Genomic DNA, 25,715 nt, shown 5'->3' with positions numbered 1-25,715 from the left:
CGTGAATTTTAATTTTATCAACTTGACCGAGAAATTATTAGTTTTTCTATTACTAGTAGGTCACAATTATTATTATGCAAATGATATTATATATTTTATCCTTATAGATTGCTATATTTCTTTCATGCACTTTGATTAACGAAACTAAATATTATCTATTTTAAATAAAAATACTTTCTTTATGACTATCAATCCACAAAAATTCTTGATTTTTCCTTAATCCATTATCTATTTGTAGAAAATTAAACTTTAAATTTTATGACTTAAACTCACAGTTATTTCAACCTTTACTCATCTTACTATCTTTGAAAGTAGTAAAAAGAAAGGTGGTCATAAACACTACGTTTATCGTATATGAAAACACTTAATTATGCAAGCTTTTCAATTCCTTTTTTTATCTATTTTGAAAAATTAAAATCTACATCCAATGATAAAATATAAAGAACATAGTATCTTGCTGAAGAAATTACATATCAATTACTATCATCTTTAATTGCATTTTTTTTATTCAAATGAACCTGGTCAAAGCTTTAAAACACATGAAAAAACAATCCTTTCATCGAAAACTTTACTCACACTTTTATATGCCACAGGTACTTATTTTTAAACAGATGTTTTTATTGGATGTTCAAATGCGAATCTTATGTGTATAAATCGATGTACCGACAAGTAACATGGGTAAGTATATTGATGACACTGTATCTCCAAACAAAACTTGCTTCATACGTTGAGTTTAGATCAGTTAAGCGTCAACTGTGCTCAGAGAACAAAGTTGTTGGAGATCTAGTGAACAATAAACTACTATTCATTACAAACATCTTTCACTTTAAAAAAATTTTAGTAAATGAAAATATATAAGCAATGAAAATTTTATTTCATAATTTAAAAAATTTTTTTTTTTTACTAACCATTGAAATTATACTGAATTGTAATTCACAGTTAAATAGCTATGTTATAAGTGAAGAAAGTGTTTGAAAAGAATCAACTGGAAAGATTAGAAATCTACCAACAATGTGGAACGATACTTTATTAAATTTAACAATCAACGAAACAATGACAACTCCAGCAACAATAACACTGTCAAAACGACATGTGTCTATTGGTTCTCAAATAGTGTTAACTTTCGTCTACTTATGTGGTATCTTTGGCAACGTATCAGCGTTAATTACTCTATTCTACAAAGACAAGGTTGATAAATAAATTACATTTCTATTCATGAATTAGAATAGGATAAGTTTATTCAACTCTATTAAATACAATACAGCACACATAATAACATTTATTTTGTTTTTATTTAGCGGCGAAACAGGAAGCATTTGCTGATGCTGCGTTGTTTGGCAACTAATGACTTGGTTGCCCTTTTAGGCATGTTGATACAGATGTACATAACAATCTATGTGAACTCAGTCACGAAATCACAAAAATTTTGTTCACTGAGAATAGTCTGGCGCCTTTTTGGACTCTTTAGTGGATGCGTCGCAATAGTTATGGCAGCTGAGAGATGGCTAGCTTTGACCCGGCCTTTCGTTTATCAAAAGGTACAATGAAGATAAAAACAGCACGTTTTTTCTCTTTAATACCATATTTGATAAATCAAAAAAAAATATCAGTAAATATTATTTTCATTTGTTAGTATTTAATTAAAATTGGAACTGGACATGAAATGAACATGTATACTAACAATATACTGATAACCCAGTCACATAAATTGGGTTATCATAATTAGTAAATGCTATGTAGCCTTTTTTATTTATGCTTACACTTTACTATCATCGAAAAATGTTACAGCATGTGACGTTTCCAAGAATTGTTCAGTGTATGCTGGGCTTGTGGATTGCAGCATTGACTTTGACAAGTTTACCCCTTTTTGGATTTGGATTGTATTATAAAAATGGTAATTGTGTGCGTTATCGTGAAGCCACTGAACCAATAGATATTTCTTATGCTTACGTCTGGTTTTTCTTCGGTAAATAATTTTTATTTTTATTAAAATTATCTTAAATAATTATAAATGAATTGCAATTATTCTTTTATTGATTTTTATTCCAGGAACATTACTTTGTTTATCAATAGTATGGTGCAACTTGGCTGTTTCGAGAGTACTTCGAAAACTTGGTCAAAAGTATGGAGTATTGAGAAGAGTCTCCAGATCTTCTTCACGTAATAAGCCATTTCTTTCGTCTACTAAGTCATCAACACCTTCAGAAATCGGGACAACTGTTGAAGAACGTGCTTTTGCGAAATTGATGGCAGTACTGTCAATATCGTTCGTAATCTGCTGGATGCCACAAATGGTGAGTTAAAATAATAATAAAAATTTCAATAGTTAAATATTAGGAAAACATGTATTGCAATTATTCTGTTTAAATATTTGTTTCAACAAATCCAGAAAATTGTAAAGATTAACGAAAATATTCATTCGTAAATGCTCCAAAAAATTGGAGCAACAAATTATGCTTTCAGTTAAAATTAGAATAAAAGATATAAGATATTAAAATAAATGGCAAATTTCATTATGGAATTTTTTAAATTCCAAACTGCTCATAAATTTCAAAACTTTTGTACAGTTTTGCGTTAAATTTCGTCCTTTTAAATTTTATTTATTTTGTTCCTTACCCTAGTTGTAGTAAAGTTGAAATGAATTTAATTTAAACATTTTTCTTAAACGAAGGAATTTGTTTTTTTCATCAATAAAAATTCCATCATAATCAATTACTATTTCAGATATCGATTCCTTTAGCTCAATATTCACTAAGCCTCGGAGAAGATGTAAAACTTATCAAAAAAATAATCCGACTTTTCCATATAATTGCGGACATACTTCTTTGTATTCATTTTACGTTGGACCCATACATTTACGTGCTATTGCGAATGCCTAGAGGGAGAATTCCTTTGAATAAATACTTAAAGAGGATTTGTTGTCCGGTGAGGAGTCGCAACAGCTCTTTTGCTGGTATGTAAGCCAAACTACATAATAAATTGTAAAGAAGAATAAATAATATTATTGGTTCTTAGAAACCACAGATCATTGTGGTAGCAGTGGAGATCCACCAACTCCAATAACTGAAGTACCACCTCTCATAAATGGACATTTTCATGAAGTGTATACAGAAACCATGACTCTCTAATATCAATTGACTGATATCATCAATTTACTATTGAGTCGATTTATTTATTGTAAAAATAATAATCATACTTAAATAATACTCGAGTAGGCTTTAAACAAATGACAAAGTGATAAATGGAATTAAAAGAATCTCATAAAATTTTAATAGTATTTAAAAAAATTTAGTACTTCATAATCAATAATTAATTTTCCAAATATACAAATAAGATAATAATTGTATAAATAGAACGTAAATACATTTTTACGATGATAATAATCTATTTGTTAAAGTATTCGCCTGTTATTGCACTCCAGCAAAATATAGTATTAATTAATAAATATTATTAAATTTTTCTTAATTAGTTTAGACAACTTATTTCCAATAATTTTCTTAACAAAATAATGATCTGACTCTCAGACATTTAGAATGTTTACTTTTAGCTATGATGTCAGTTACCTTAAGTACGGGTTTTCAGTATATACATGGCTTAATAAAATATATCAATTAAATTTTCCACAGCAGCAGGTGATTAGTGGAATCTTCTCTACCTGCTTGGAGCTCTGTTGAACCTTGAGGACCACGAAAATCCTCGTAGCCATCACCTCCAGATATAATTAATAATTTTTTCCGATTTAAATTATTTTGTGGCGATTTCATTTTTATAGAACATCGATTTATGTCGGAAGAAATATCAGACTTAATTGAGGATGGTGCTTCCACACACGTGATGAAGCGAACGTGACCAGTATGACCATGTGGAATACCTGAAAAATCAATAGACCATTGAGTTTTATAATAATCAATAATTAATCACCTGAGAAGAGTAATAGAATAGTATTTATATACCAATAACTGGCGGAGACTGCGGTAACCGCTGTGTGGAGGATTTTATATGAGGAATAGGTACCGTAAGAAGTACACCTGCACTTGTACCGATCCATAAAATATCATTGCATGCCAAAAGAGCGGTTACTCGTAAGCATGCTGCTTTGTGTTGTCGTATTATATCATCACAGTCTGCAACAAATTTAATTTTTCTGTTAAAATAAATTTCATTGCTTCATTCACTATAAAATTGATGTATTTTATAGTAAATGATAGCTGTTCAAGTGGACTAGGATATTGCTCTAGGATTTAATACTTACTGGCAAGCATTTTAGTTACAGCAGGGGCAATATTGATGTCTGTTAAACATTCATATGAAGTAGTATGGAAAAGTTTAAGTACTGCACTATTGTGAAGTGAGATCCACACACCAAGACCATTTGAAGCTGCCAAGTAAGACACTGGTCTACCATTCTCTCCATTTACATTAAAAGAATGTTCAACTTCCATTGTCATTGTGTTAAGTACTTTTATAGAATTGTGACAACTGCACCATAATTTATTCGTTATTGATACAGGTACCATTTTTGTTACCGGTGTTTCCGGTGTACCAACTGAGACTGTCAAAGCATCTAATGTACTCCAGCCATCTATAAAATGAACCATTGAATTACTTCATTGTAATCTATTATAATTATATTGAGAGAGCATAATGGACATAATTTACTTACAATGTGCATCTCGAGAATAAATAGTTACATCGCCATTCGCCAGAGCCACAAATACTTTATTATCTAGATATCTTATAATAAAAAAGAAAAAAAAATTAATAACAATAGTAATTGATTAAAAAACAATAAAATAAAATTGAGCATTGATATTCTGATCCTTTCAACAAGTTTATTGGAGTATATCAATAAAGCCTTTCAATTCATTTCATTCAATTGAACAAAAAATTGTCTAGACAGTATTGGCGCATTATCAGTTAAAATGATTAGATAATTTTGATCATTTATTTAAGAATTATGTAAATAATAAGAGGTATTTGAAAAAATTTTTTTTTGTTTAATTGAAAAGTGATGTGAATTTTAAAAAATTTTAGATTACTGAATTTCTAGACATGTGCTAGTAGAATTTAATACTGTACTTACAGTATTAAGTTAGCACACAAAAAAAAACATGAATAGCTTACTTGAAAAATTATGAACAAGCTACTTAACAGCAAAACAATTTCACTCAAGGATGTAAAAAAAATATTGTGTAGTTTTAGATATATACGAGAGAGAATGTTAATATAAATTTTATCACGTTTTATAAATGATAATTATAATTATTTGAAACCTCTCTATATTCTCTGTCACGTAAAGCTTGTTTTAGAGGAAGAGAATTAAAATAATAATTAGTGAGTAAAAAATTTTTTAATGGATTAAATATTTACAGATACTTCTATCTTGATATTTTAAATAACTGACATAAATTTCTCTATTACATTAATCATTTGTAAAAATTTTGCATCATACTTTACAAAAAATTAAAAAACAAAAATACTCTAACTGCTCATGATGCATCAATACTGACTGGACCAATTAATTATCTTCCAATTGAGTTTATTTAATTGAATAGAAAAACTACTCTTGACATTTATGAAACTTGTGGACAGTCAAAGTATCAATAAATAAGCCAATAACTTGAAAATAACTTACATGATAGACTGAACACTACTTCCATGTTGAATTTTGACTTTATTTTTCTTTATTCTAATATTATCATTGCAGTTATAAACATGAATACAACCGTCTTCGGTTCCCAACCACATTGTAGGCTGATTTATATCTTCCTCCATAGTACCGTCTATACTGGATAAATCTCCATACAGAGAACCGCCGGTTGTTTCTGTTCGAGGAATGTCATCAGAATCTGAATCACTAGAACTTGAACTACTGTCCAGGTTAATATTTCTTTCACTAGCATCGGCGTCTTGCACTGAAATACTGATTCCACTTTTTGCAGTTGAAAAACTGTTATTACTATTGCTCATTTTCTTGTCATGTAGTATATGCAGGTCAGAACTGGTAAAACATAATTAGCTTCAAATACTTTATTAAATTCATCAGTTTTTTTGGTATCATTTTAAAAAATAAATACCTTACGGGAGTTGCAGGAATTCCAGCAACACAGAGAATACGAGAATTACAGACGCCATTGCACGAAGTAACTTGAGCTGGTTCTGGATTTAAACTTAATACACACACTTGACCAACGTATCCATCACTATTGCAGACCCATACATCACTAGTTTCATGGCCATTTGAGATTGTGGGTGACGCACAAGTAAACTGAAGTCCAGCTCGAGTCTTTCGGATAGGTAATGGACCAAGAAACTCTGGAGATGGCCTTTTATCAGTTGACAATGCTAATTTTTGTTTAGCTTCATTGAAACTATCCTCCCAACTCGCTCTTTTATCAGGCTTTGTAAACATGACGGAAATATTCTCAACACCTGACCTGTGAGACATTTAAATACTTGTTATTTTTACCGTGTTAAGTGAATTAAGTTCAAAGGGTTGAAAAAGTTTAAAAATATTACTGCGTATTCAAAGTGAATTCCAGGCATGCCAATTGTGAATGCGCAGCATTTCGTTCGATCAACTGACGTTGAGTTTGTGCCAATAATTCTTTAATGAGATCTTCCAGCTGATGTTTTGATCCATGTAAAGTAGCCGCGAGTTCCTGCAATTGAGCTAGTGTTGCACAATCTTCTCTCAAGTGATCGACTTCTCGAGCCATTTTTCTCAAATTTTCATCTTTAGCTGTATAGAACAAAATACACAAATACGATAGTAAAAAAAAATATGGATTAATTTATTAAAAAATATATCATATTAAGAGTTACTTACCTTTCATTACTTCTAGATCACTCAGAGAAATTCTCATAAGCAACTTATACTTGTTAGCTTCAAGTAAACTCATCAAACTATTTGGACAAGAGCTCCTAAATAGTTTAATAATTGATTAGTTTTTTGTTTTAATTTTGTTTAAAAGTAAACAAACTTATTAACTTACGTAGAAGGCTTTCTGATCGTTCCACTTCTTCGCTTAATACTCGTAATAACTAAGAGATCTGAGAATAAAAAAAGTGCTCGTTCTTTTCTCGTTCCTTGATTTGAAGCAATAGTTACAAGATCATGTCGAATAAATGCTCTAAAATATGAATAAAATGATTTAATGATTGAAAATTGAAAATAATTACTCCAAGTATTTATGTTTAGACAAAAACAAACCTATCGTTAGCAACTATTCCTGCTAATCCTTCAACCAACGACTGAACTTCTCGCAATGTCGTCTGCTGTTGTTCCCATTCAAGGGATTCCCTCTCTGTACAATTAATTTTTACAACGAGTTCATGCACTTCTTTTTGTGCAGCAGTCAGTAGTTCATAGTCTGGATGTGAAGTGTCTGTATGCTTTAAAAGCCTCTGAATGAGCAGTTCATACCTTGGAATCTTTTGCACCGGTTTAATCAATAGCTGATCAAGTCCTAACTTTCCCTTGTGTTCTCGTTCCATCGTTTCGAGAAATCGTGCAAACGCTGGTTTTGCTTGACAAGCCGTTTTTATCGCTCTTTTCGCTGATTTCCAATTATTAAGAAAGAGTGTATATGTCTCTAAGACGGCTGGCTTTGTAAACTGTAAAGAAGGAAACTTTATCCTCAGGAATTTGATCAATGAGATATTATATGCAATTGCATTAAAAAGGGTCTTTTCACTTACCACATTGAGAAACACATCTCCGATCGTTTGTCCAAGTTCCCAGGTATCCAATCTCTTTCTAAGCTCTTCTAGAAATATTTCATGGTGACTGAGAATTGCTGGTATCTATTGAATAAATTTGTTGACGTGATTACTATATGCGCATTGAAAGTTCACTTTAAAAAAAAACAGTAAAAAAATAATATTTATATTGACATTAAACAATAATTTGAACAAAGATAGTATTCGAATAATTGATATTATATATTAGCTGTTTAGGTCATATAACTCATTGTGATGGTAATTATATAAATTAAAAGCTTGTGAGATAATACTCAATTGTAAGCTTTTCATAATATCTGATTGATGACAAATATTGTTATTGTTGGTATTATTTATAAACATTTCTGCTATGATATAATAATATATTATTCCATTCCTTTCAAATAGGGTAAACTTTATCCTATGTTATCGCATATTAGACTTGACAGAGATTGAGACCAGATGTTTTTTCAAGCATTCAAGTATTTCAGTTAATTCGAAATGTATTGTTTTTTACATTTTTTGAATAACATATTCATAACTATTGGTTAATCTTCTATATAATATCCGAAACAATAACTTCGTCGTTGTATCGAATTATTATTAATATTATTAGCTAAACAATGCTACTAGAGTTATTTGCTAAATTACCTTATAAAATATTTCATCAACTGTTGTTGAATCGATAAGACCTGCATTATCGGGACCTTTTAAAGTTTGCAGATATTTCTACAAAGAGAAAAATAAACGTTTTATAAATATGTTTAAAAATTTTCATTCATTTAAATAGTAGCTACAAAGTTATAAAAATATAAATTGCTTACATTGACCAGTATTTGTAACGCCTCAACATATGACTTTTCAGTATCATAAAGCTCTACGACAACATGAGTCCTTGTGTCCTAAAATAGATGCAAGGAAAAAAATTAGTATTATTTAGTTGCAAATTATTCATACATAAAGTGAGTTTATAAATAAATGAAATTTATAACATTACATAGTTAAGATTACATATTGAAGATGAATTGCTGATAAACGGAATGTTTTTCGTGAGTTTTCCCGGATTTTCTGGACAATCAAACCGACTTTTTATCACTGGAAAAACTGACGATAATATTCGTTTGAAAGATCGCTTTTTGTTTATAGGCATAATGCATAAAAAGCTCTCTCGATAATCAAAAACTATACACAAATGATAGATGTATATAGAACACAAATTTATTAGGTTTAGAGATGTTATCGAGGAGAGCAAATAATCAACTTTGAAGAGAAATTCATGACTGACACGATGGGCCAGTATTATCCCTGTCTTTGAGGGAAGCTGGAGCTTTGTATACGTCAAAGAGAAAACACGTGTTGCACACGTAACAGCCACGGGTTCATAAACTCACGTGTATACATGAGAAACAATATCTATATAATTAAACAAATCTATCAACTGATTTCGATTCATTCTAAAATTATTCAATAGTTACTTAGAATATTTTTTATCCTAGAATACGGAAAAAATTATTGGTTTTCATTTTAATTCGATCAATGAATCCATTCTAATTTTGGCAGATGTTCACATTTACAAGCATCTAAAATGTAAAAATAACATGTTGGAAGACATTTCAGTCCTGTGTTTCATTCGTAAAAAATTTGTTGGTACAATAATGTGAGAAACAGTCTTATAAAAAACCCACCCTGTTTAAATTTAACTTCCACTTTAATTGGACATAAGATTGATCATTGGATGTCAACATTAATAACTTGATTTTTACACACGAAAAAGAATGACCTCTTATCTTCAACCACAAATGTTGTTTTTATTACCCAGAAAAGAATTTCTATTGAGTAAATAAATTATTTAGAATAGTATAATAACATGAAGATGAAAGTAACTGTCTGTCTTTAATGGACAATAAATCAACTAACTTTTGAAAATGAAAACAGGTATCGAGTAATTATTTAATTCCTTCGAATAAATTAATTGACTGGTGTAATTACAATTATTATTGATGATTATTAATGATCTTTGATCTAATTAATCTTACTTTTAGTTCAATTAATTGAAGTAATATAGTTTAAATGCGTTCAACTTAATTAAAAATAGCTTTTAGAGAATATTGCGATTATGATCGTCCCTTTCTATTCTCATGCAACTTTCTACTTAATAAAAAAAAAATACATCCAAGTAAATATATTTCACTTTACTAGTTTTTCAATATCATAAATCACTAGATGTTTGGATTTTTATATGAATTTTAGAAATATGTATAGAAGAATAGTCGATGATTTAGTATTTTCAGCTACTCGACTACGATTTTATGAACGAGAAGAAATAGACACTTATTTTTGTATGGATACGACTTTACGTGTTATGTTACGTGATTTCTCTGAGCAATTGAATGCAGGGCGGCGCCGGAAGTCCTCATTCACGTCAATTTGGATGTGTTACTCGTTTATTTCCGGTATCATGAGTTGTTCCGTAAAAGGAGTGAAACGTGATTAGAGTTTTAGTTATCTATAAGTTATCTATAAACTGTCGGCAAATGCGTTTTAAAAAAAAACACAAAATCATTTGCCAAGCTGACACTTTGGCTTACGCCGACTAGTTGACGTAAATTTCGAGCATTTCTCAATATGTATGTATTCATTGGATTACTTAAAATACTTAATGCAGTATTTTGTGTCTGCTTCTTTAACGATGTGATATAAACCATAAGGCTTTTCTGCTGTATATTATTTCATTGAAGTCATAATTGACATATTTTTAAATTATCTTTCAAAATGTATTAGCTTATTTTGTAAATATAAATTAATCAAATTAGAATATATGTTTTACGCATAATCTTTTTTGCAACAGTGTCTTACATTTCGATGAGTGGGTGTACGAGCCATTCTTTCCGAGGATCCTCGAAGAAGTTGTGCCAAAAGTTCTGGGCTTGGTTCAGGTAAACCTTCAAGTTTACTCGGACTGGAAGTGGTTCGATGATGAGAAGGAGTTGGTGGTTCCGAGTGGCTATGAATTTCCGAATTATATGTCAAATTTGCAGAAGTTTTTCTCTTTGGTTCAAAATGTTCTCCTAATGCTATATCCACAGTCTTAGGTTTTGCCATTTCTGCCTCTAGCATTTGACCATATGGACCACGAAGAGGTCGTTTGCTATATCTATAATGTGAGTTGATGTATAATTAAAGTTAATAATGAAAAGAATTTATTTAAAACTACCTATTTAAGATAACAACATTCAGTTACCTTTGAAGAACATGGCCTTCACAATCAGAAACATCGCTAAAAGCTGCTAGCAATTCATCTTTCTCCTTTTTCTCCTCCTTCTCTTCTCTTTCTTCACTGCTTTGTGCTGACAGTTTATTTCTATCTAGCATTGGAATATATTCCGATGGTTCCGGCCATTGTGTAATATATACTCCTTTTCTTCGTTTGCTTGTGTCACCACGGTACCTTCTGACCTTTCCTGAAAACGTTGAAGTCTCAGAGGAAACCGTTGTTTCACTCGGTACTTGGTTTGTTTCACTAGTTTGACTCAATCTTGATTCTTCCGGTGGTGGTGTAATAATTACTTCATGTAATTCTACTTTCGGTTCTAGAAAAACATGCATTAAAAAAGATAATTTATGAGTCAGAAAATTAATTATTATTAATAAATTATAATATATACCTTTCGTTTCTGCTACTGATGTTTCAACGCGAAAATCTATCATTTTATCAGCATTTTCAGTCACACTATCATTTATCATACTTGGAGAATCTAACTGAGTTTGATTAATTTTCAGTTCTTGACTTGTCGTTACAGGTGGTTCAGGACTCGTGAGTGCACTTGAAGTAGTAAGACTTTCTGATCCATCACTCTTCGGTCTGAATTCTTCATGATTTTGATTACTACTTGTTCCATCGCTAGGGGTTAATAAAGTACTGTCGATGCTAGCCGTCGAAATACGTGGACTCTGGTAATTTGGAATATTTTGTGTTGTAGAACCACCAGGAGTGGTTGATACTCCCTTAATTCTAGGCAAGGTATTAATTCTGACATCTTTGAATTCAGTCCGATGAGTATTAGGGTTGGGCTGGCTCCTATGTCGAATATTTCCTGTCATAAAGGAGGTCAAGAAAAGAATTAAAAAATTAATCAAAGATAACAGTATCATGTATTTGATTTTTTAGCTCTATCTTTACCTTTGTTAAAATCTACTTGGCTAAAAGATGCGCTTCTAAAAGGTACTCCAGTAGTCTGATAAGATAAAAGTGGTCCGCGAGGCTCTAATCTTGCCACAGCATCTCTAATCTCGCTTTGGCTACTTTCGTTAGAGATTATAGATGGAATTGATAAATTATAAAGATCGGTACACTTCGCACTGTCTACCACTGAATCACTGCATTGCCTCAAGTGTTTTGAATCACTGAACGCGTCAATGGACCGTGTAAATTTATCGGTGTTACCAGGTGTTCTCTTATCAATAACACTTTCGTTACTAGACCATGAAGTTCTACGCGGAGATAATGTACTACACTGATGATTAACTTTCTCATCTTCGTTACTCGTCACTTGAGCAATCTGGCTATCTTCTCCAACCCGCAAACTTGATGAAAACGTCTTTGGATTACCGTTATCATGTTTACTAACGAAATTTAAATTACCACATTCACTTTCTCCGCTGCTGGGATAGCTGAGAATGTTTAACTTACTCGTAACCTACAAAAAAAAAGTAATAAATATTGTAAAAACACCAATAAATTTTTTTTTTAATTCATACCTGGGAATTATCATTGTTATTGCTGTTTTTATTGTTATTATTATCATTATTGCTCTTATTATTGACACTACTGCCGTTATTTCGATGTTGATGAGGATGATGATAATGATTATGCTGACTGAGAGGTGGTGAGGTCGAATGTAAACGTGATGGCCTCCTGGGTGGTGGTACTGGTGCTGGATTTTTTAGTTTCTCCGTCAACTCACGAAGACGCTCGGCTTTTTCGCTGCGGGGGCTGGAAGAGGGTTTCTTGCCACTTCCTCCTCCACCCCCACTCCATCGAAATTTGTGCAGGCGGTCCACCGCTGTTGTTGTTGATTCCTGCAAGGCAATTTTAATATATCCCACGTCAATGTTTATAATAATAAAACGTTTAATAAACGAAAAAAATAGAGTATTTCTGATTATTGCTCGTGTGTCCATCTGAGTTTTGAGTCACCAGGAGAGCGCGCTGTACCAAGAAAACATGCTTTTCTCTCTCACACGGGATGATATAAATAGGCCACCACTTGGTCTCGGTTTAAATACATACATATTCGAACGTGGATAGTATTCGACATTCGAAAAAAAACGACACTCGGATATGTACGCGATAGTTTATATGATTATTTCTCAAGTTAAACTGATATTATCCTATCGTCTTGTTATTTCATTCTTTTGATTTTTTTTTGATAGTTTAGTTATTGTCAATGCTATGCTATTAACTGTCATAATCATCTTTAAATCTTTCGATAAAGCTAGATATGTATTTACAAATGTTTTCAAAAAATAACTGAAGCTATATTAAAATGAAAACTATCTCGGCATGAGTATTTCACAGTGATTTAAAAGCACGTGTTTTAATGTCAAAAATTGTAGCACAATGATTGAGAGTAGTTCAAGCACAACAATGTAACAAGAATAAAAAAGTAGTGATTAAGAAATAAGCATTAAAGATTTCGGTCATTTAACGTGTCAACAGACGTAAGAATATATGAAGTACCTGTAGTTTTGAAGGATGATGATGTTTGGTCCACTGTGATATTTGCCGTGATACTGAAACACTAGGGATAATTGGAGCAAAAGTTGTACTTAAAGTGGTAAAGACAGCACTGGTTGAGTTAGTTGATGATGATGACGACGAGGATGATTGTGACTGGGAGTAGTGGCTTCCTATTTGCAGCCCCCCGCAGTTATTATTAGCATTTAAGTTTGACGGTAGTCGCGCGAACTTGCTTTTGGTGGGAGGTAGTAAAGATTGTCCTCCTACTCCACCTCGCACACGATCAACGCCAGCGTTGCCGATGCTTCTGCTTGAGTTAGAAATACCTCCATCCCCACTTGAATATATATTCGGAGATAGTGGTATCCGTGAAAGAGGGAGCCTCGAACGTGGACCAATACAACAGCAATCGGTTACATTGGTCGTAGCCGTCGTCAAGTCAATTGACGATTTGTTCTCCAACGTTGTCTTGACGCCACTCAGACCACTCATGCCATTCTTTTCTGTCAATTTGTCTTTGGAGAAGTTGGAGCGATATGTACTTCTATCAAGATCTGATGAGTTCTCGATGGAATTGGATGTTGGTAGACTTTCCTGGAATGTTAAAAAATATTCTGTTTAATTTGATTCAATTACTGAAATGCTTTTGATTGCCAAGGCTGGAATAAAGGAAGTAGAATGTTAACATTGAATTCCATTCCATAACAAACCTCTAGGCAATCTGTAGAACCTGAATAGAATGCATAGTTTGTGTTGGAGAAGATAATTAAGTTAATATCCTTAGCAATGAAAAATTGAACCTTCATTTTCTCTCGTCGTATATTTATATTGTACCTGCGAAATGCGAACTCCATATTTAGTGCCCCCTAGAACTATGTAACCACTTCCAGATGTTCCGCTCGTGGATCTTGTCACTCCAGCACCCAGCCATCCCCCAAAGCCACCAATTGGTTTCTCGCCTCCACCCTTCTCCCCATCTCCGCTGATGCGAGGCATTCTTCATCCTTTGCTCAACCTGCAATAAATCAAGGAAATTTATCGTGGATAAACACATATAGACAATATAAATCAGTACAACACTAAATCAGCTAATGTTTTTTATTCCTCAATTTAAGTGTGGATGAACATTCGATTATTTGAATATGATTCGTTGAAGAATATAATTGATTTAAGAAAATTGCAAATAATTCAGAATAATATAATTTACAAATGAAAGAATAAAAATACATTGGTGATATTAGTCATAAATTAATAATATAAAATGATTAACTTTGTAAATAAAATAAGTTTAAATTTTTTAACACTTCATTTTAAATATTTGTTTATATTCATGCTTAAAAAATAATATAAACATCAAAGATCATCATCAATAAAAATGTTTTTCCCACAAGATATTCAATGACTCACAAACTGATATTTTTTTTGCGAAAGTCAAATGAAAACGTACCAACTTTTACACCCAAATTTAAAATTTCATTTAAAATGCATATAAGTAAAAGTTGGCAATACGATATGTACAATGGTCACTTAGGTCAAGAAGGTCCTGCGACCTGACCTTAATTTATACCTGACTGATCTTTCGCAAAGTTATTTAGTCGCCATTATCTCTCAATATACTTCTGCTTTATTGTTAAGAAAACATTGTGTGCATTTAGTAACTATTATCTATCAAAATTTATCAAATTTTGTGTTATCGATGATCAAAAATTGTGTATTTTTTATCAAAAGTCCAAACTTTTTATATATTATATGGTAAAAATATATAAAGACAATTGAAAGTTAGAAAATGTTCTAGGAAAAGTACGAGAATTATATTATATTTTGCTTCGAAATAAAGTTTTGACAAGAATTAATTCTTAATTAACATACAGAAAAATATTTTAGGTATATGAATATTAAATAAAAATTATTAAAGTGAAATAAAAAAAATTTGTGATAAATTTTTAATTAAAACCATCATCCACAATGAATAAAGAGGATTTCCAGAATAATGAAACGGGAAAGAATTCTATGTACGCTGCGAGTAGTACAGGTAAGAACAAGGTACATTTTATTACTCATTTATAAATAAGATAAAAGATTTATATGCTAATTTTCCTTATAAACTGAAAAAAAATTAATAAAGCGAACCAATGGTAATTATATTTCTGTTTTATTTATTTTTAGAGTGCAATTCATTGCTTTGGAAAGATAATATCTCGACATTATCTGCGAATATGATTCAAATACAAGATCAGCCTAAAGATGGTAACTATATTAAACTTATACACTTATACATATCAATGCATACATGTATACGAAAAGAGAATACACATAATGATAATGTAGTATATTCATAAATACTCTTTTGACAGATAAATTCAATGTAATTAATGGGGATAAGAATAACTGTAGAAATAAAAAATGCATCTCCGAATACAATAAAGAAGTGAGATTTATCGACGACAAGGAATCAATTGATGTGAAATATGATGGAGATTTGTCGACTGAAAGTAGTGGTGAGAAATTAGTGAAAAGTACAAACTCAATCTACGTGAAACATAATGAAAATTTGTCTATAGAAAGTTGTAAAAACCGTCACATACCTCAGAGCACCTCAATTTCTAATGCTAATAATAGTGATAATTGTGATAATGAAGCTAATTTTACAAGCAATAATTCAAATCAAAACAAAAGTTCAAGTTCAAAACGTAATGATAAAGAATTCATACCTATTAGAAGTGATGAAGACTATGGTGCTAATAATTCATGCTCCAAGTGCAGCCTTGAAGAAGGCTTACCTCAAAACAATGTAAACAGCAATGTAGAAACGTGTTGTGGTCAAAGCCATGAACAAGTTATTCCAAAAAACAATTTAAACACAAATCAAGAATTATGCTCTGATGATGAACTTGACTACACTGATGAAGATTTGGAGTACGATACTGAGTCTTGTTTTGAAAGTGATTATGAAGAATACATGTCTGGAGTGGGCATGGATTCTGAATTGTATTTCGAAAGTGGTGGTGATGAATATATCTCATATTCCCACAATGAAAACTTTCGGCCTGAAAATCGTAGATTTCGAAACTATAAAGCTCCATCAAGTGGATATCCAAGTCATGAGTATTTAGATGGACAAAATAGCACGAGGGAAAGCGATACTATTGTTGGACCCCTCAGAGTGACTGGCATATTTACGATGATTGACATAGGTTTTAATACGAGATAGGAGAAGATTAAAAAAATATGCAAGTGTACTAATGAACAATTGACTTCTCTGAAAGAACCTGTAACTGTATCTTATTATTATCTTATCATGCTCTGAATACTGTGGTGTAAAGGATCCATCAATTACTGGATAAATTAATACCTGCTCCGGAAGAGCTATTAAAATAACATACATTTTATTCGTATAGAAATAATGATGGAGCTGATCAATGAAATTAGCTTTTAATAGTTTTAATTAAAAAATAATCATGGTTCATTGAAGATACAGTTTGATGGTCATTATATAAATAATTATATTATTTAATAAATAAAATTGCCCGTTATTTCCTGAACTATTGGAGGGTACAAATGTTCATTTCTTCGAGTTGAATGAGAAATTGGTAAATAGTTGATGAATTACTTATAATGGACTCGTTTGTACTTGAGAAAAAAAAACTTAAAAACTATTACAGCTCCATTGCTACTAAATGAGAAATTAATAGATTATGGTAATCTATCATCATTGAATGTCAATCATTCAGCTTAGGATTTATTGGTAATTAATGAATTTTGTTGAATCAGATTAAAATATTTATTTGTATTAATTAAAATTTCTTATTTAATTGTATTTTAAAATACACTCAATTAATCATAAAGATATAAAATGTATTAACAAAAGTATCTATTTTTAAAAAAATATTTTAAACTTTTGCTAAATTATTTTGAATAAATTAAAAAATTTTTTGATATTAATAATTTACTTTTAAGACGTTTTATTTGATTTTGACCAATGAAAACTTTTTGAAAATTTTTTATTATTATTTCAATTAAGATTTAAATTACAAACGAAACATTTATATTCTATTTTACCGTTAGTCATACATAATTCGTGTCTTTATTATTCCGAATCCTTCACAAAACTGTATTTAATGGAAATAAGTGTTTGGGCAATGCAATTTGAACAAAATAAAATAAATATTCGTGTTTAAAATAAATATGAAAATTATAAGCAATATATATTTCCAGTTTCTTCTTGCATGATGTATGCATTCAAAATAAAATTAAACAACAAAAAAAAGTTATTTTTCTCTTGAAGGAGTATGAAAAAATGACTTAACTTTTGAAGGTTCAATAAAACAAAAGCAGTTGATTTATTCGTTGATTCTGATTTAAAACTGAACTGATACTATTATAAATAATATTATCGTTAAGAGAGGAGGAAAGGTTTACGATCCTATATATGCATCTATAAATAACTCATATCACTGCAGGGCAAAATGAAAACAAAAAAGAATGAAACAAATTTTATTTGCTTATAACCACAACATTGTATTAATTTTTATTGCTCGCAGATAAATGAATAACTGACAATACTAATAATACGATTGCACTTATAAAGTCTTCAAGACGTCATAAAATACAAAAAATACGACAAAAGTAGGATAAACGAATTTCTAATTTATTAATAGATATAAATATACACCTTAGTCATCTATAAGATACCTCCAGACGTATATACATATATATATATATATATAACAATAAAACTTACATTTTATATTATAATAATTTTTCACAATTTGCATGATAATCTATTATGTCATTGATATATTTCGTGAGATATTCGATAAACGATCTGTGCAGATTAAGAAAAAGTGTATAAAAGACTAAGTTATAGCGTTAGTAGAAGAGCATGCAAAAAGACATTTTGGAGTTTGGACTATGCCCAAAATGAAATATGTCAAATGATAAATGCATAATAATAAAAAATAAATCCAGCGAAACTTTTTGGTGTAGGCGAAATATTTGACACCGGTTTTTGCTTGTCTATAAATAAATATGCCTGGCTAATGGATAAAGCGGCTTAATTGTGCGAAGATCGGGGACATCGTTTCTCACCCGCTGGAATGTGGTGGAGGTTCATAAAAAAAAATCTAAAACACGTGCCAACCAGGAGAATTCTTTGACCGTAAGTTATTACGGTCTTAGTTCGTAAAATATGTCATGGCATTATTTATATATCCTTAAAACACGTAATAAAAAAATACAAATGCGTTCAATATCATCAATAGCATGTTTTACGAAGATTATATCGGTAATTATTAAATTATTTCCAATTAACATATTTCAAAGTGTAATAATTGACATAAATAATCATTAAATATCTGATAACAGTTGAAATATTCTATATTATTAATAATTCATATTCGAGTTTACCACTTTTGTTGGACTTCTATCAAGGCCATATCACAGAATTAATTTACATTGAGCAAATAAAACACTCATTAACGAGTTGATAGCAGAGCAGTGATACATTCTTTCAAGAGAGACCGAGTAGTATAAAGGACTGATCTTAGATACGGATGGCACGTTCCACCGTACCTATGTACCTATGTACGTATATACTCTATATCTACATGTAGAACCACCTATTATATGTAGATACATATAATACCTATGCTTGTCCAGTGTATGTGGGGCCACTTCGGTGAAAGCAACTAAGACCGAGAGTTTCTTACTCGCCAACGCAGAGAGAAGAACACTTCTTCCGCGAGTCATCAAGATAAAGAAAAATTTTCTAAATAAATTTACTCATGTTATGCTTATAGAGTCATGAAATATAGAGTTGAGAGAACCAAGTATCGTATAACAATAATGCATATATCATCACTTTTATTTAATTATTCCTCCTGTAAAAAATAAACCAATATCAATATACTGTTAATATTACGTATTATATAAACATCAATGACTCAGAAAATACATTAATTCATTGATTGAACTGTTGCTTTGTTTAAAATATTTTTTCAATTAAGATTATCATGAGCAGCATTTTAGAGTAACAATATGGATATAAATGAGAATAAATTACTTACTTTCGTAGCTGATTGGTCACATATTAAACATAAATATCCTTTTGGAAATAATTAAGAAATTTTGTAATCATTTTTACGAAGGTGAAAACTATCCATCACTTTTGAAAAAACTTTAACTTAAAATTAAATAATAAATATCACTGATAATAAGCCGGTTAAATTTTTTTACATCAACATACACTTTCAATCGTAATATTACCACTTCCTATCGCATCTTATTACAATTACGCACGCATTTTTTTTGATATATCTAACGTCTAAACACGATTATAATAATGATATAAAATAAAATAAAAATAGATCAGTATTGAATGATTTATCATACGGTTGACGAACGTTTATTAAAGTATATTGTTGTTTTATTTGAAAGCAAAAAGTTAGCAAAGCAAGTAGAGTTATTTATTTGTTTTCATATTTTAAATGACCGAGAGATAAAAGAACAGAAAAAAGTATGAATGGCGAATCCGTTATAAAAAACATCCGTAGCAAACCTTGTGTTCTTTTGTCTTGAGTTCGGAGGATCTTCAAAACACATTTCACTTTAAAGGTCCGTGACGAAGAATCCTTGGTATTTAATTGTTGGCATATTGAAGAGCTCGATTTAAATGATCTAAGCACTCGGGGATCGAATTGGTCTCATGTGTCACAGAGTAGAGATGTATAATAGTGTACCGGCTGTGCTACTTAGGGAACAATCTTCAAACTCAACTACGGTACGTACTGACGAACTGACGTCAGCGCGCGACTTAATGCAATCGAAACGATATAGTAGACGGGTTACCAGACGTAAAGAGGGGGGTTACATCAGCGTGGGGCAACGTAGACATACAGTCGACATTGAGAAAGGAAACAGAGATCGTGTCATCGTCCGAAAATGATAGTGACACGATGATAATAATAAGACGTAAGCTAAATAAAGTAAGTATTGTTTGGTACAAGGTGAAGAGCGAAAAATATTATGTCCAAGGCAACGAAGATATGATTTTTAAAAGAATTATACATAAGTAGAAAAAGAAGATATAAGTTGGGAAGATCGCGCAATAAATGCAACGCGGCAGTAAGGTCACTTAATTTTATATCAAATTCTTACGGTTAAAAACACACCGATCTCGCAGTATATTCAACTACACAATGAAATCAACTTCGCTGTAGCGATCTAAAAGAGAAGGAGAAATAACCGCTCGTGAATGCCAAGAATATACAGTCTGTGTGTGTGAGCAATAAAGTGGATCCTGGTCCCCCCGAGCGATAGAGGGGCCATCTACGTCTTGTTTTGATAACTCCAGGTTGCTCCAGGTGAGATGCTGGTGCACATCCTTGCAGATTTAATGGTATCAAGTGTATTTATAGAGTTATTGGGTGAACGAGTTGATATAAGATACTATTCATGTGAAGAGGAAACAGAACCGGTTTGGTTAAAAATAAAATCGTGCTCCTTCTGCAATTTACATCGTAATATCTACCATAAATAAACTGCTAAACACCTCTTGATAACGATTCAAATTGTAGGTCAGTAATAAATTCCAGAAAAAAATATGATTTCAACGAAAAAAAAATCTGTCAAATTTTTGTATTTTTAAATTTTTCGCGCCCCGTTTAAAAATACTAAGGCAACGCCTCCTGCGGTGAGAAAGTTCAATAATCTGGGGACTCAATAAGTGATACCAACTGCTAGTATGTATACACCTATAGGGAGATTTGTTGAATTAAGGTTGGAGGCATTGATAATTATGTGATGATGCCGTTCTAACCAATGATCTAAACTGGGTGCGGTTAAACAAAAATTTGTTGCAGTTGCATTAATTTAAATAACAGTTAGATATTTTTTATTAACTAATTGAAAAATGGTTAAAATAAAATCATGTTGGTCGCCCATTATATGGACCAATAATCTTAAAACTGGATGTAAAGCTATTGCGTTTTACAGTGCAGTAAGTAATCTTGTTATTATTAATAAAATCAGAGTTATTTTGTGACTTAAATACCATAAAAATGAAGTAAATAATCTTATTATTTTTAGGCTTTGTGTATAATTATTATAACCTTTATCGCTTACCAAATTGCGGGTGGAGATTCTACGCAGCTTTATAGCCCACTTTTTGAAGCTGATGTAAGAGGATGTGAGTAATGTTTTACAACAAATTACACATTTTAAATTACTTTGACAATAATGAATCAACATTAAGGTATATTAATGCGAGAATACAAATACTTTTTAAGCTTCAAATATTTTCATGGAAAAATAAGGTATCTTGAAATAACGGTCAACAATATGTGTAGTATAAAAAGAAAAATCCAAATATCTTTTTCAATTTTGAAAAGATTTAATTTCTATTATATTTCAAATATATAGCACGTGGAATAATTTTTTTTAGAAGACTTACGATTTTCCAAAAAATTAGATTTGACTTTTAAATCCTTAGTCAATAAATTCATTTTTTTAAGGTAAAATATGTTATTTCATTTAAATTTATCTAAACAGTCAGTTATTTCAAGTAAATTCCAATTAACTTTGTTCACAAGAATCCATCAATTTTTTTAAAGAATACTTTAGATCAATGTATTGATATTGATAAATAGCATAAATTTTTTATTTCTCATAAAGGATTATTATTAGTAACGTAATATTAGTATACATTTTAAATTAATGTAAATAAAAATTTTCAGCCTAACTTGATTTTCTCCTTATCCATAGTACTATGATTACTACAGATGCTTTATATAATTCATATGGCTTAGCTAATATCATTGATTTAATGTTGATTTGATTATACTACTTAGTATTTATAAAACCACTTTCAAATGTAATCTACAATCTAATAATATAATTTTCCGTGATTATTAATAGCAATTTTTTTATTTTAGCTCTACCTGCTGCTGGTACGTTTCTAATCGTCTATTTCTTTTTGATGATTGTTAGTTCTGGATGTATGGTAATCGGCTTGAATGAGGGTGTTCGAGGATGGATGTTACCATGGCTCATAATGTGGTTCATTTTTTGTGCATTCCAATTAACTTTTGGATTATGGCTATTAGGAGGCTACTATATTTACGTGAGTATATCATTGGCTAGACTATATACTTAATTCTACATCTAAATGTAGAAACATAAACACAAATCTCATTCATTTCCGACTGAAGTTGAACTTCTCTATACTTGAATAATTTTTTTTATTTATTGTATCTATCTTTTTACGATTCTTGAACCCATTTTTTCAATTCATTGGTCTGTAATGTTTTAATTCTCAAACTTTTACTCGAAGATTTGTTTTTTTTACTATTGTTATGCCTACAATTATGTTTTTAATGGCATATATCAATATCTGCGGTTGAAAATATTCGGTTTTTTCTATACTATATTTTTTGAACTTTATTAATTATTCGTTATTGCTAAAACATTTTTTTTTTTCGAATAAAAAATTACCTATTTTTAATACATACACATGAAATTTATCGTCTACATATTCTACAAACATTTGACATTTGAAATATTCTATACAAAATGTCTTTACTATAAACAAACTTTAGCAAGCTTAATTAAAGATTCAATTCCACCACTAAGTGAAAATTGACTATAAAATACATTAGAGGTACTGTTAAGTAAATACCGGCTACTGTTGAGTTGATGAAGTAATATTGCAGCTCAAGTAAATAAGTCAAGTCAACACTGAAGTCACAGGTAGAAAAGGGCAAAGGAAGTTTCTTTGGACAGTTTAATTAAACTGAAATTGAATTTCTAAGTGAAAATATTCAAAACTGCTTATTACTTTTGAAGAATTAATAAAATTATTGTTTATTAATTTTTTCTAAGCTCAAAGCTACTGTTTTATTAATATTTTTCAATGATTATCTGTTATAAGTTGTTATAGTATATTGACAATATCAAGTGAGCTACTTTAATCGTATTATTTAAAAAATGAAAATTATCCTATGGATATATTATTATGCGCAAAAGTATTATTCTTCTTTTTAGTCATTTGTTTAAGAGATACATCAAAAATGTATCATTAACTACAATCTTTAAAATTATAACCATTCAATATAATGGCAAAAAAAAATTTCCAACCAAGAAAGTGATTAATTTTCTTTGAATAGACTTTCTACTATACTTCTTATAGAGAGTAATGTGCTGCAAAATTACTGACAACTCTGGCGAAGAAGTTCTCGCGAGGTTGCCGTAATGCACAAATTAAAATTTCTTGTTATAAAAATGTTCTCCAAAGAGAGAATTATGTTTTATAACGTAACCTAATAGCAAAGCTATAATGGCCATCATGAAACGATAAATTACAATACTAACTAATAAACTAAAATATAAGACAATGAATTAAACATATGTTTTATAATTTAAATTTTACGATAAAATTACAAGAAAATTGAAATAATAAGTTCTTTATGAATATTTCAATGTAAAAAAATGTCTTTTACAAAATCAAAAAAAGTACCTTTGTCCTCAATCTTCCAAAATATCATTCTGTCATAAGCTTACTAATAACTGGATAAACAATTCTTAGTAGCATGTGATGGAATTGAATTATTTCTTTCTTATGTACTAATACTATACGTACATTTAAAAAACTAATACATTTACAACTTGAAAAACTGTTAAAAAGTCCTCTGTCATAACTTAAAAATTGTTCATTTATCTATCCACAATGTTCTGTCGACATATTAGGCTGATAATTTTCAATTCAAATGAAATCCCAAGTTTGGTGGTTTCATCTTACAAATATTCAAAATTAAGCCTCATCTCAATACACCTGCCTTGTTCGAACAAAAAATCAACGATAAATTACAAAAATACATTAAATGTCACTTTTACAAAAAAGTAAATGCCACGCCTTGATAATTAGAAGAAATTCAATATGACATTAAGTGTAAATTTAGTGAGACAAACATGTCATTATTCATTGTGAGTGAAATGATTATGTTATTGTAAAGGCCATATTTTATATTTTTAAAAACCCTGCTGGGCCAGATAAAGGTGCAAAAAAGATGTGTCAGTCTAAATATATTTAAAGGGACAGAGCTTGTGGGAATGAACAATGTGTTACCGGAGGCTTAGGAAATTTTCATAAGTTAAATTTGTATTACAGCTACAAGTGGTCTTGCCAACTTTTTTAAACTGGTTATGGATGGGTTATAACGTAAGTCAATTATTTATCTTTATTTTATGTATTTATCTCAAATATTCATATGTATACTTATCCACTTTTCTTTTTTTTACAGTTTTACTGTTGGCTATGTGTTCTATCAATGTACAAAATATTTGAGGAGCTGCAATCACCAAATATTGAACTATTGTTACCTTGATTATCACTTCTCTGTAAAGAATCACACAATCTCATTTTTTTAGAGATTATTGAACATATTGTATTAGTTATATGATAAATTAGGTAGTTAATTACTAATGCATATCTCTGAGATTAGATTATGGTTCCATTTACGATGAACGGAAAAATTTTATATTTACATTCTTGAGAAATTTTAAAGAATAATTGATACTTTTATATAAAATGAAAATTTTACAATTAGTAATAAGTATTTGAATTTGGGTTTTGAATAACTATCAAGACTGAAAATGATCTGACAGTAAGCCTACCGTCCAAAATAGATCTTATTATCACTACTATTATAATGTATTGTGATAAATGTTAATGAATTTTGTACAAACTCTTTCATTTTTGAAATAAATATCATTAATTATTTTAACAAAAAGAACTTTGAGGAATGAAAATATTTATTCAAATAAGTTTATCCTGATTTTGAGTCCATGAGTTTTAATATTTATTCATGAAAGTAAAAAAAAATTGTAGAGTTTTGTTTCGAAAATTCTATAAAAATTTTTTTTTGTTCGATTGTTAATTTTTTTAATTTTTACATTCAGTAATTTGTAAGGTAGTCCTTTTGTGCCGTAACGGTCTCCATTTCACTCTCATAGATTGTTTCGTAAATCATGATTTGTTCTTCGATTGTTTCTTAAACGTGCCATGTATTACAACTCTGTTATTACTCGTCATTGCGCAAGGATATATCTTTTATTCATTATTAATAATCCATATTACAACTTCACTACCGATTGATATATCCAAAAATAATACAGAGCTTGGATTGCATTCTTATGATTCTTTTAATTTATTCCGCATACCAATGACTATTATAAATGTTGAAAAACCATACAATCATGA

At 30.2% G+C, this 25,715-nt stretch overlaps 4 protein-coding genes across 12 annotated transcripts; 3 read left to right on the top strand and 1 right to left on the bottom strand.

Moving 5' to 3' along the window:
• Positions 1 to 727: 727 nt before the first annotated feature.
• LOC118067112 (prostaglandin E2 receptor EP3 subtype) lies at positions 728 to 4,762 on the top strand. 3 transcript variants are annotated; one of them, XR_004690320.1, is made up of 7 exons: positions 730 to 1,188; positions 1,299 to 1,538; positions 1,789 to 1,966; positions 2,050 to 2,294; positions 2,725 to 2,953; positions 3,016 to 4,385; positions 4,511 to 4,762. XR_004690320.1 is itself a non-coding variant. In XM_035083686.1 (6 exons), exons 1-6 carry the CDS (start codon positions 1,012 to 1,014, stop codon positions 3,061 to 3,063), a joined length of 1,089 nt encoding a protein of 362 aa, XP_034939577.1. In that variant the 5' UTR covers positions 728 to 1,011; the 3' UTR covers positions 3,064 to 4,762. The 3 variants fall into 3 exon arrangements, 2 of the variants coding, with proteins under 2 accessions (XP_034939577.1, XP_034939576.1); XM_035083686.1 differs by having other exon boundaries at positions 728 to 1,188; positions 2,725 to 2,925; positions 3,016 to 4,762; XM_035083685.1 differs by having other exon boundaries at positions 3,016 to 4,762.
• On the bottom strand, positions 3,273 to 20,708 carry LOC118067111 (uncharacterized). 6 transcript variants are annotated; one of them, XM_035083678.1, is made up of 22 exons: positions 20,019 to 20,708; positions 19,528 to 19,643; positions 14,297 to 14,477; positions 13,463 to 14,056; positions 12,481 to 12,801; positions 11,903 to 12,419; positions 11,388 to 11,816; positions 10,964 to 11,312; positions 10,579 to 10,876; positions 8,547 to 8,624; positions 8,374 to 8,451; positions 7,702 to 7,806; positions 7,214 to 7,617; positions 6,996 to 7,133; positions 6,830 to 6,924; positions 6,520 to 6,742; positions 6,078 to 6,437; positions 5,636 to 6,001; positions 4,664 to 4,734; positions 4,253 to 4,582; positions 3,954 to 4,130; positions 3,273 to 3,871 (listed from the first exon to the last, which is right to left on the bottom strand). In XM_035083678.1, exons 3-22 carry the CDS (start codon positions 14,456 to 14,458, stop codon positions 3,612 to 3,614), a joined length of 5,355 nt encoding a protein of 1,784 aa, XP_034939569.1. In that variant the 5' UTR covers positions 14,459 to 14,477; positions 19,528 to 19,643; positions 20,019 to 20,708; the 3' UTR covers positions 3,273 to 3,611. The 6 variants fall into 6 exon arrangements, with proteins under 6 accessions (XP_034939569.1, XP_034939573.1, XP_034939568.1 ...); XM_035083682.1 differs by having other exon boundaries at positions 19,528 to 19,625; positions 20,618 to 20,632; XM_035083677.1 differs by having other exon boundaries at positions 19,528 to 20,708.
• LOC118067113 (probable serine/threonine-protein kinase clkA) lies at positions 14,915 to 17,229 on the top strand. Of its 2 annotated transcripts, XM_035083688.1 has the most exons (5): positions 14,915 to 15,262; positions 15,347 to 15,494; positions 15,629 to 15,709; positions 15,817 to 15,960; positions 16,024 to 17,229. In XM_035083688.1, the coding sequence occupies exons 2-5, from the start codon at positions 15,428 to 15,430 to the stop codon at positions 16,671 to 16,673; spliced, it is 942 nt and encodes a 313-aa protein (XP_034939579.1). In that variant the 5' UTR covers positions 14,915 to 15,262; positions 15,347 to 15,427; the 3' UTR covers positions 16,674 to 17,229. The 2 variants fall into 2 exon arrangements, with proteins under 2 accessions (XP_034939579.1, XP_034939578.1); XM_035083687.1 differs by having other exon boundaries at positions 15,817 to 17,229.
• A 538-nt stretch (positions 20,709 to 21,246) lies between the features above and the next one.
• On the top strand, positions 21,247 to 25,248 carry pasi1 (pasiflora 1). Its single transcript, XM_035083689.1, has 5 exons — positions 21,247 to 21,458; positions 21,548 to 21,647; positions 22,393 to 22,580; positions 24,624 to 24,674; positions 24,757 to 25,248. Exons 1-5 carry the CDS (start codon positions 21,372 to 21,374, stop codon positions 24,838 to 24,840), a joined length of 510 nt encoding a protein of 169 aa, XP_034939580.1. The 5' UTR covers positions 21,247 to 21,371; the 3' UTR covers positions 24,841 to 25,248.
• Positions 25,249 to 25,715: the final 467 nt, after the last annotated feature.

The sequence above is a fragment of the Chelonus insularis genome, unplaced genomic scaffold, assembly GCF_013357705.1.
Source record: "Chelonus insularis isolate UGA/USDA-ARS -01 unplaced genomic scaffold, ASM1335770v1 contig_35_pilon, whole genome shotgun sequence".
Lineage (NCBI taxonomy): Eukaryota > Metazoa > Arthropoda > Insecta > Hymenoptera > Braconidae > Chelonus > Chelonus insularis.
Note: the sequence above shows the minus strand (reverse complement) of the source record. Positions and strands in the feature narration are given on the sequence as shown.

Excerpts from the sequence above, each read along its gene's own strand:
- LOC118067112 (XM_035083685.1), top strand. The coding sequence starts at position 1,012 with ATGTGGAACGATACTTTATTAAATTTAACAATCAACGAAACAATGACA. Across the intron at positions 1,539-1,788 it reads GGCCTTTCGTTTATCAAAAG|CATGTGACGTTTCCAAGAAT; the intron begins GTACAATGAAGA and ends AAAATGTTACAG. Across the intron at positions 1,967-2,049 it reads TTACGTCTGGTTTTTCTTCG|GAACATTACTTTGTTTATCA; the intron begins GTAAATAATTTT and ends TTTTTATTCCAG.
- LOC118067111 (XM_035083677.1), bottom strand. The coding sequence starts at position 14,458 with ATGCCTCGCATCAGCGGAGATGGGGAGAAGGGTGGAGGCGAGAAACCA. Across the intron at positions 8,625-10,578 it reads GTACACCCACTCATCGAAAT|GACACAAGGACTCATGTTGT; the intron begins GTAAGACACTGT and ends CATCTATTTTAG. Across the intron at positions 6,743-6,829 it reads TGATCTAGAAGTAATGAAAG|CTAAAGATGAAAATTTGAGA; the intron begins GTAAGTAACTCT and ends TGTTCTATACAG.
- LOC118067113 (XM_035083687.1), top strand. The coding sequence starts at position 15,428 with ATGAATAAAGAGGATTTCCAGAATAATGAAACGGGAAAGAATTCTATG. Across the intron at positions 15,495-15,628 it reads GTACGCTGCGAGTAGTACAG|AGTGCAATTCATTGCTTTGG; the intron begins GTAAGAACAAGG and ends ATTTATTTTTAG. Across the intron at positions 15,710-15,816 it reads ACAAGATCAGCCTAAAGATG|ATAAATTCAATGTAATTAAT; the intron begins GTAACTATATTA and ends CTCTTTTGACAG.
- pasi1 (XM_035083689.1), top strand. The coding sequence starts at position 21,372 with ATGGTTAAAATAAAATCATGTTGGTCGCCCATTATATGGACCAATAAT. Across the intron at positions 22,581-24,623 it reads TAGGAGGCTACTATATTTAC|CTACAAGTGGTCTTGCCAAC; the intron begins GTGAGTATATCA and ends TTTGTATTACAG. Across the intron at positions 24,675-24,756 it reads GGTTATGGATGGGTTATAAC|TTTTACTGTTGGCTATGTGT; the intron begins GTAAGTCAATTA and ends TTTTTTTTACAG.